Source organism: Lonchura striata, chromosome 5 (assembly GCF_046129695.1).
Source record: "Lonchura striata isolate bLonStr1 chromosome 5, bLonStr1.mat, whole genome shotgun sequence".
Classification (NCBI taxonomy): Eukaryota; Metazoa; Chordata; class Aves; order Passeriformes; family Estrildidae; genus Lonchura; species Lonchura striata.
The window spans coordinates 21,312,269-21,323,006 of NC_134607.1; the positions used below are offsets into that span (position 1 = coordinate 21,312,269).

The 10,738-nt window shown below is 41.7% G+C and overlaps 1 protein-coding gene across 1 annotated transcript; it reads left to right on the forward strand.

Annotated features, from left to right (window-relative positions):
• Positions 1 to 1,367: 1,367 nt before the first annotated feature.
• On the forward strand, positions 1,368 to 1,934 carry ASCL4 (achaete-scute family bHLH transcription factor 4). Its single transcript, XM_021554014.2, has one exon. The coding sequence runs from the start codon at positions 1,368 to 1,370 to the stop codon at positions 1,932 to 1,934; it is 567 nt and encodes a 188-aa protein (XP_021409689.1).
• Positions 1,935 to 10,738: the final 8,804 nt, after the last annotated feature.

Genomic DNA, 10,738 nt, shown 5'->3' on the forward strand with positions numbered 1-10,738 from the left:
CTGTACCTTTTCATGTCTGTCCCTTCCCACAGCTCTCCCAGACCAAACATGCAATTCCCCAAACTGATGATGGCAAAAAAAAGGAGATTCAGTTAACTGAAAATTTTGTTTTCAACAAAAAATCTGCAACTATAGAGCTCTTGAACAACAACATGGGAAAAGTCAAAGACTGTTAAGTTGCTGCAGAGGAAGATCCTTACACAGTGGGGTGTCTCAGAGGAAAGGCACAGACAGGACATTAGGACTTTATACTGCCAAAAGTCCTTTTATTTTGCCCACTTCTTTACTTTAGCAAGCTGCAGGTCAACTGGAGGACACAGCACAGACCCAGCAGGGTCAAGAGGGACTTCCAGCTCTCCCATTAAAGCGGTGTGTAAGGTCCATCAGGTAAGCCAATATCTGTGTAAACATCTGGTAATAGCTACACATGGGGCTATCAGGGCATCACCTTTGTGTTTGCTTATCTGAGGCAAGTTCTCATAGGGATGACCAGAACATTCCTACAATGAGCAGAAAAACACAAAACCTTGAAAACTGTTTAAAAATGCCAAAATGCTCATGTTCAATTTGTGAAACTCACACTTCTTGGAAAAGCCCCTCTTAGAGCAAAGAAGGCAGTTTTCCTTTTATGCTTGCACGTAGTACATTCTTGATCTGACAAGACTTGCAACCACAAGAGAGCACTCTTTCCTTTGAAGATGTCTCAGCTTCCCCAGAAAGCTACAGATATGCCATATAAGTTTTGCAAACTGCTTGTGAGCTGGTTCAGTTAGACCAGAGCAGCCGAAACAACAAAGCTTGCAGTTGTCTTTTGGATTTCATTGTGAAAAGCCTTTGGGTAGTTTTTAGATGACAGAAGATCCTTGGTTCCTGAAAGTGAGGAGTTCTGCCAAAACTTTGAAGATCCCTGTAAACTTTGCAAATTACCCATCTTTTGGAGACAATTATATCAAACGATATCATGGATTACAATACATGAGAAGTGTTTAGAGCCTGGAAGATTATTTATGTTTGGCATTAACTCTTATGGTCATAATTTCAAGTGGAAAGGAAAGGAATACAGAGGAAACCTCTTATTATCTTTTGAAATATGAAGATCACAGGCAAACAAGGGTTTAAATTGTGGAGTTATGGTCCTCAAAACTTGTCTGTACATTAACTGGCATCCTACACCTATAAAAACAACCAGGCTTTCCAGGCACAGTGTGGACCTCATGAGTTGTTAGCCTTGCTTTGAGATCTGAGTTTTTATACATCACAGGAGGAAACTACAGCCTGTGGGGCAGGGTACCTATACAAATGTTGGATTAATACATTAGAAGCCAAATTCAGGAATGAACACTCCACTGGTGAGGAAAAAAAGAAGCATGGACAGCACTAAAGATGATGATAAACTATTGAAGAGGATTGCATTTCCAGGAGCTGTATCCCTGGCTAACAGCCACATGCACCCCCATGGGATACCCCTGAGAGAGCCCTTTGGGGTTCCCTTCCACCTGGACCCATCTTACTGGGAGCAAGCCTATAGTGGGCACACAGGTCACATCTCCTACATCCCATTTCCTGGCTACGTGGGCATCTATGACTATTCCTTCGAGCCTGCCTTCATTCGGAAGAGGAACGAGAGGGAGAGGCAGCGGGTGCGCTGCGTCAACGAGGGCTACACGCGCCTCAGGGAGCACCTGCCCAAGGAATTCACTGACAAACGCCTCAGCAAAGTGGAGACCCTGAGAGCTGCAATAAGCTACATCAAACACCTGCAGAGCTTGCTGGACTGCCATCCCTTAGACTCTTCCAGTAAGGAAACGCTCTCTGCCAAGGAGAGCCCAGGAACTCCCAATCCGGCTTCTCCGCGAGAGTGCAACAGCGATGGAGAGTCCAAGACTTCTTCAGCATCATCCCCCTACAGTGAATTTGAGGAGACGGGCAGCTAGGTCTCCTCTCTGGACACAGAAAGCTTCAAGTTTGGCTGAAAAACAATTTCAAACCCTGGGGAATTTTCTACAGATGAAAATTAATATCGGGGAAAGGAAAAACAGATAGGGAAGGCAAAAAAAAGTTATTTTCAATCTGTCAAAGGACTTTGAATGTTTGCTGTATAAAACTTAAATGTGATTTGTAAACAAACAAATATCTCCCAGGTTACTTCAGTTATGTTACTAAACTTCCTTTGGACTGTTAAACTGAAGCAACATTTTCATTCTACTTTTCAATCAGCTTTTATTCTGTTCTATTTTCTTTTGCTTTTCACTTGAGACAGTAAAACCAGAGAAATCCATTTCAGGAAATTCCCCTCCCCTATCTCCTGCTTTGTTCAGTGAGTTTTACTGTGTATTTTTCCTGACTGCTAACCTGAGATGCACTGCACTGCAAACACTTGGACTGGGGAAGGTAAGATTTAGATAAAATATCTTTCCCTAAATATTTCAGAAAACTCACAGAAATACTTTATTTATGAAACAATAATTTTTCAAATAAAAACAAAGCTATATATTGAAATTAATTTCTTTTAAAGCATCTTCTAAAGTGAAAGAAGCAGCTTGTACAATGGGCACTGGCTATTTGGTGATTATTCTAAGGATAATTTTCAGGAAAATAAAGATGGACATTCATTCCAGTCAATGCTAGGAAGAGGGAAACAGAGTTCTGTAAAACTGCACCTTCAAAAACAAAGCTTCACTCAAAATACTGAAAAAAATGAAAGACTTTCCCCTACTTTTCTGAAATCTGAGTTCATAGACAAAATAGTCTTGATTGTGTCTTTGGCAGGTCAGAAATTAATATGCTTAGAAATAGAACCTGTGATGGTTAGACCCTGGTGTGTACAAAAAGGGAAATGTTAAATATATCAGTTTACATTTGCATGAAAATGTAGGTATTTCTTTTGTTTAGAATATTGTATTACTTTTTCAAAGGACACTGCTTTTAGAATTACTACCTCAAAATCTAAGGAATACCTTTAATTTGGATTGTGTCTTCTTAAAATTAGAATTTCTCTCCAGTTTGTTTTGAAATCTGCCTTTCTCCAATACTTAAATCCCATTCTGAATATGGGGTAAACTTCTTACCCATCCACTTTCAACACACCTTTCAAACTTTTGCTTTTTTGGCCATGTCTTGATGAAATGTTTTTTTATCTTTTTGTCTTGCCTTTGTGTAATGCTGACTGAACACCTGAAAAAATATTCATGTATAAATAAGAAGAAATCCTGATCAAATATTTCAAAATGTGTCCACAAATTTCCTTTAAATAAAAAATTTGATTAATCCTGGCTATGTCTTTTTCACTTTTAATTGATAACAAACAGGATGGCTCTGGTAGCAGGAGTAATAACTTTTCAGGAAAAAATAGAGAAAATCGAAAGGGATTAAATATGAACTGCCACCTATAAAACAAAATTTTTAATCTAGATTTTAAAATTTAGCTAAGAAGGAGGCTTGTGTTTTTGGCATCTGATAAAAATTATTTGGTATAAAAATACTCTGCTGCTTTCTAGAAGACTATTCTCGACATTTGCACACTTTAAGCTCCTGTGTCCATGACACTCACAGGTGTTGTTCTTTACTCTTTACATGGGAGCTGGCTCAATTTTCTAATGATTATTTTGTTTCTCTGAGGGCTGTTACTTTTGCAGAGGCTGTTTGCCAGACTCAAAAATTGAGATTTAGTTACCTGGGCAGTTCAGTTACAAAGCCAATGCACTAATTTCTGGCTGTGCAGTGTTTGTATTTCTTACCCAAGAAAGAAGAGGACAGCAAGGTAGAGGTCAAAATGTCTGATTGGGTTCCATTGTTTCTTGGCTTTTCTTCTTTCCTTTGTGTTCCTCTGGCAAGAAATTCAACCTGTCTCTCCCTTTGACTCAGTTTTGAGATTTCTGGAAATGTATTATTGCTGCTGGTAATTCTGTGACTAAGCCTGAACTGCATTTCTCCCTCAAAGCAGAGATTAGATCTTTGTTATCTATAAAAAACACACACTGTCTCAGAGTACCAGAGGCAAATTATGTGAAACATACTTCTTTGGAAAGCACTCTGAAGATGAAAGGCATCTTCATGATATAATGACAATAAATAGCCAAATCAAATCAAACCTTTAAAAATAAAAATTGCCAGAGTGACCATTACTTCCTGGGCAGGACACATTAGATAAGGCCACAGATGAATTTTTAGCTCCGATTGCTATCACAGTGGTCTCACCCTGACAGATAAATATCCAGGAGCCTCAATCCTCTGATTCCCAAACCTCAGAGATGGTGCTCTGTGCCACCTTCTCATGAGCAGCTGGCTGGAGAAGGTGACTAGGCTGTGTCTCTGCTCCTTTTCATCTCTCAGGTGGAATGTTCCTCAGTGTTCCAATCTAATGGAGTGGAAATTATCCCACCCTGGGCCGGTGCTTGGCCATCACTGCTTTAGGCTGTCTAGCTACATTTTTTTTTAGACTATACATATTTAACAGCTCTGGAGATGTCCTTAGAATACTTCCAACCTCAATGCTGAAGATACAAAAAATCAGATTGTATTTTAATTTACTTTTATAAAAGAAAATTAATTTCTGGATGAAAAGGAAATCCTTTCTGTGGGAAAAGTCTGTCACAGATTGAGCCCCTCTCTGGAAAGTAGTGTGGTTTTGTCCAGGCATCAGCAAAGGTTTAAAGTGAATGCCATATTTCAAAATCTTTATTAAGCTGTTTCTGTCTGGACAAAGAGTTTTTTCAAAGCTTCTAAAGTGTGTCATTATCAGACTTTAAAGCAGACAATGATCCAACTTGTCACCATGAAAATTAAAGCTTTAATAAAAATGTTGACCAGAAGAATTACTATTTACAAGAAAGGTGAATGCTGCTATCTGTAGGCAGCCATGCTACAGCTTTATCCAACCCTTGGACACCAAAAGCAGCCACTTTAATCTTCCTATCAAATCTGGAGAAAACAGACATCTGAAGTCTTCCCTCTGCTGCCATTAAATTACAAATCCATTTGCTTCTTGATATTATCAGCATTTTAAAGATGTGTTATCCTGGCCATGGCATTGCTTTTAATCCTCTAATAGCTATTTAGCTGATTTCTTTGTAAAAGCCCATCCGCGATCCTTTCATGTTATATTACCCATTGTCAATAATGTGGCCAAAGAAAACCAGAAGGCACTATAGAAAAGTCAAGTTCAGACAGTAAAGCAATCAGGGCAAATTTATCACATTGGAATAAATGAGCAGGAAATGTCCACACACACAAACACATACAGTATCTTTGAAAACATTTGTCTCCAGCATACTTAGGCTGGAGGCAAAACAAGATCAAAAACATTTTGAAGAGAGACTGTGAGGAGGTACCAACAGGAGAGCCCTGCTGAAGTAAGCTAAGTGCAATAGCTGAGTAAAGTTTAAGTAAGCCTCTCCAAAATAGTCTAAGCACATACAACTTCAGCATGTGCTTCTCACTATTAACCCTCAGAATAAAGAGAGATGGCTACAGAGTAGAAATAAATTTGTTCTAGGCAAATGGGGAGCAGCAAAATGGAAAGACTGCAGCTGCAGCCACATCTCCCATGAGCCTGTCCTGGTACACATCTGGAAGCTCTGAAAATGCAAGATGAGTGCCATTCTTCATCAATCTGAAGGTGTGCTTGTAAGTAAAAATCCACTGTTAATTCTCACTCATGTATTTCCCACACGATTCTTACACAAGAATCTTATTGTGATTATGTCCACTAGCAGAGCAGTGGGAAAGTTCTTCAAGTTGCCTTTGCTGAGAGAACAAGTTAGAGGAGTGAAGATACCCTTGAAAATTTTGGAGACCCCTCAGCTCACTTCTGTTAAGACTAGAGATAGAGGTGTCAAAGATATGAAATTCCTGCATTGTCCATGAGCACTGGTGGCACCAGAGCAGAAAAATGTGCCAATGTAGAGTCCTTACAGAGAGCAAAACTAACACTGCCCCATGTGATGGTCAGCCAGCCCATGGGCACCAGCCAGCTGTGAGCAGGCACATCTGCTTTGTGTCGCCTCTGGCCTGTTCTATTGGGGCTAGTTAGAAAAAAATATGTATTTTGAAGGTGCTTGTTTTTTGTTTGTTTTTTTTTTGGTGGGGTGGGGGAATGGGTATTTTGAAGGTTTGTTGGTTTTTCTTGGGGGGAGAGAAAGCTACACGAATGGTCTGTGGGAGGCTGAAATGTTGAAAATGCAGGGAAGATAGAGAGCAGTGAATCCTTGGAGCTTATATAGCACAAAGCTGAGCCAAGCTGCATTTACTGTGCTGCTCACAAAGCAGCTTGCTTGTCCCCATGATTTTGTTTTGATGTGGTGTGATTCTGGAGAAACACAGCAGATTTTTGTGTTCCAGGGCTATAAGATGTCAGCACTGAATCCTAACCAATCTCTTCCATCTGCACTGAGATCACAAAGAGAACAAATAGTTACAAATATACTGAATTTTCACATCTTTTCATGTTTGTGCTTTACTGCAGCATTTTGCTATGCGAGGCTGCTCTCTTGATGTAGCTTTTTAATGCAAAAAGCACTGAAGAAGTTCCAGGCTCAGCTGCACACAGCTTATCCCAAGGGATCACTCATGCAGAGGTGATGTGTGCATCCCCACACCCAGAGGCATGAAAGCACACTGGGGCTTCACCAGTGAAACTGATAATAAACTGTGTAACGTGTAAATGAAATAAGCCAGAGGTACAAACACAGGAGTGTGTGTTGTGGTGTTTTTGCATGGGAAAATGAGTAACCATGGAAGAGGGGAGGGAGATAAGAAAGTGGTTTTGAGGTGCAGCACACTGGTTGATACCATATCAGCTGCATGGCTGAAACAAAGGAAATAGGAATAAATCAGATATGACATCTTTGGGGAAGATTAATTCTGGAGAAAAAAAACAAGCCACCCCCCCCCCCCCCAACTTAATATATTTTTCTGCACCTCAGACACACCACCATGGTTTATTTACCTACCATCACTTCTTGTTCACCTTTTCTTGTTCATCATTGCAAAATACCTCCAAGTGTATTTTTATCAAAGTGCTGAGCAGTTGTGAGGAGGCTGTGCTCTATCTAGAGAATGAGAGGAAGATTACAGTGCTCAGCCCACCTACTATCAGGAGCCAAGTGATAAACCCAGATTACTTCAGCCCTGGGCTTTGCCTCTGTTTCAACAACAGAATGGCCCACCTCTTGCCTCTGTGCTGGGATCACCAGTAGATCCTGCCCACTGGAAAACATCACCAGACTGCCCCTGTAATGCTTTACCAGGAGCTGGTTTCATGGGTTTCTTGTTCTCTGAGTGGAAGCACCCAGGGCCCCTGTGCTTGTAGATGAACCTGCCCTTGCAAGTTACCCAGCTCTGGTATTGCAGAGCTGGCAGCTGCAGCTATTCTATTCTATTCTATTCTATTCTATTCTATTCTATTCTATTCTATTCTATTCTATTCTATTCTATTCCATTCCATTCCATTCCATTCCATTCCATTCCATTCCATTCCATTCCATTCCATTCCATTCCATTCCATTCCATTCCATTCCATTCCATTTCCATTCCCAGTGAGGGTGGGGGGGACAAATACATCTCTCTACCAGTCTGTCATCTCAATGATGCCACTGGCATCCTCCTTGCTACGAGCTGACTAATGCAGACCACTCTGAAGCACTGTGGCAAAAAGCCATGAAAAGCCCTGCCCTGTTCCACTGTTGCCTCCCTCAGCACCCCCCCCCCACCCCCAACCCCAGCAGTTTGTCCCCAACACACCTGGGAGGTGCTGCAGCCCTGGTTCACAGGGGCAATGCCCCATTGCAAGCAGTGGTGCAGATCCCAAGGGCCCTGTTAGGACAGAGCAAAGCTGTCAGCATGACAAGCAGTACAAATGAAAGGAATATGCCTCTGTTTATGTGCAGTGTGCTCCATAGCTTTGTATTTTGCAGCACCATGAAAGCTTTAAAATTTCCATTTACATTAACAAGCCCATAAAGCATAAGGTTATTAAGTGGTGTTTATATTATCCTGTCTGAGAAGGTCATTCAGTTACCAGCTGGTTCAATTTTTACTAAAAGCAAGTTTCATGAGGGTGCTGAGTTGGAGCTGCATGTGTTGGGGGAGCTTTCTTTGAAAAGACAGAACAGCAGCAATGCCAGCACCATGAAACAGCTGAATTGCTCTGTAGTACGAGTGGTCAGTGCCTTCAGAGGTGAATGAAATTACCTGGCTCTGTGATTGCAAAGTATGTTGCATTTAAACATTTTTAAATTTACTTTTGACAAAATTCTTTGAGCATTGGATAATTTCTGCAAACTTTACTGGAATTTCACTGAGGTCACTGTCTTAAGGAGCCCATTTACAGTCTCAGGATTATTTTTTTCCCAAGAACAAAATCTAGTGGGGTCTCTGGTCAGACTTTCAAAGGCTGAAGCAGGGGGTAAGAAGAACACCCCTGAGAAAGCCACTGATGAGTTTCCCACATGGTTCTTTGCTGCAAGAGGTAAAGAGTGTAGCAATGAATCCTAGCAGATGTAGGCACAGATGTGTGTGGGGCAAAGACCACAGGGCACCTACAAGAGCAGGCACCAGGGTCTGGAGCATGGGCTGGTGTCATCTGGTACAACCTGTGTGCCAGGTGTGACAATGGCAGCAGCAACCCCTGTCCAGGAATCATCAGGATGGTGTGTTTTATTTTATACCTGAAGTTTTACAGATAAGAAAAATTTCATTCTATCTGTAATTGAGGCCGTTTTCAGTTTGGAAGAATATAATTGGAAATAATGTAAAAAATACATTTGTACTGAGCCATGCCCACAAAAGAGAGGCAGTTTTGGGTTTATTTTTGTTTTCTGCAAGCATTCTCTTTTTTCAGCTAGCCCTAACTTTTAATACTGATAACAAAGTTCACAAGTATATGCTCAAATATTGACTTCACTGCAACAATTAGGAAAGTGACTTGGCAGATATGAAGGCTTAAGGCTTCCACACCATGAAATGTGTGAATGGAAATTCATTAGACTTTCTTAAAATTTACTTGGAGAGGTTTAAGAAAAGGCAATTTGTAGGGCAGAGTAAAAAAAAGTTCAAAAGGTTTGAAAATTTGAGATTTCTGGAAGATCACATGCTAATTTTTTAATGAGACTCATTGGGATGAGCTCTTTGGAGAATAGGTTTTATAATGAAATTTCCATTGCCTCTTCATTTCAGCCAGGTTTTAGAGAAAAATATTATAACACAAATGCTCCAAAGGAAAAGGGTGTGCAAACCAGGCTACCAAATAAAACTAGCAGTATATTCCACCTGGTACATTATGGATGTAAGACAACACTTATATGGTTAAATGATATCCCTCTTTCCTGATTTTTTTTAATCCTAGATTCAGTGGGACAAACTCACCTCCTCATGAACGATCTGGCAGCTCCCTCGGTGTCCTGAACCCTTTCCAACTGATAATTAGACTTGTTTGAAATTGGGGAGCTGAGAAGTCGCCTCCAGCCACTCAACAAAGGCTCCTCCAGTGCTCTGAGGAGGCAGCATCGACGCTTCCCTTCTCCTTGTCTGCCTCCTGCTGAAACACATTTGCAGAGTCTCCTGAAGCCTCTGAGGCTTTTCCAGAGATCTGGTGGAACCAGACCTGGTATCTCATGGAGTATCATCACATGCAAAGACAAAGAAACACCCCCACAGGCATAGTTAATGCAGACAAAACTTAAAGGCTTTTCCTCCCCCATCCCCCTCCAGTTGCAAATGTATAATTCATCTCAGTTCAAATTTACATGTTTGATCTATTTCCTTTAGGCTTCAAATATCTTTGAAGAAAAGGGAAGACCCTGTGGTTTGATCTGAGGTTCCTGGGATAAGGCTCAGTGTTTACATGGACAGACCCCCATGTCCAGAGCTGGTCAGGCATGGAGAGCTCCCAGCTTGTAGCCCTGGGGCAAGAGGGCAGTGGCTGAGATGCTTCCCAAGCTGGGCTGCAGGAGCCCTTTCACCCCAAAAAACCATTTCCCCAAGGCTGTCATGAGCGGTGAGGACACCCACAGCCAGGAGATAGGAACCTCCTGCAGACAAGAGCCAGAGGAGGAGCCACCCCTCTGGTGAACAGGCTCTCTGAGCCCTTGCCCCCACAGTGCAGCAGAAATGAAAGGTGTAGGGATGAAGGACACATCCACTTCAAACAGGGAAACTTCCATTTGAAGTGCTGTCTTGAATCAAATCCTCCCCAGCAGCACTTTGTTCCCCTCACTTGTGTGTATCAATTTCTTCTAACAACAGTTTCATGACTTCAGGATAAAAAAGCCCAACTCCATTGGAATTATATTTTAAAACAACAGACAGACCACGGAGATTAAAATTCTTTGGCTGAGTCACCAAAGATGGGGGGTGGGGTGGGGGGTGGGGGGGAGATGAGTCCACCAGGCACTGTGAAAGGTGGGTTGAACACAAACCAAAGTGAATCCAGCCTTTTGTCCCTGGTGGTGCCACGGAGGCTGGAGAGGATGATGGATGCAGATGGCAGAGCTGAGGGGACACTGTCATGAGGGGCCCTGTGTGCTGGGGAAATGGACTCTGGCACTGACTCAGGGCTCTTCACTTCTTATGGCACAACACTAAGGGCTGGTTCCCATGGCAAACATGGGTAGCTGAAGAACAGAATAGTTTCTGGTTGATCCATAAGGGCTTTGTTTGAAACCAAAGCCCTCTCTTAAATGTTTTCTTCCCTGATGTGCAGCATTTTAATTTGATCTTTAGATTTTTGAGGTTCTTTAGG

Bases quoted from the DNA above. Each gene is read 5' to 3' on its own strand.
- ASCL4 (XM_021554014.2), top strand. From the start codon at position 1,368: ATGGACAGCACTAAAGATGATGATAAACTATTGAAGAGGATTGCATTT.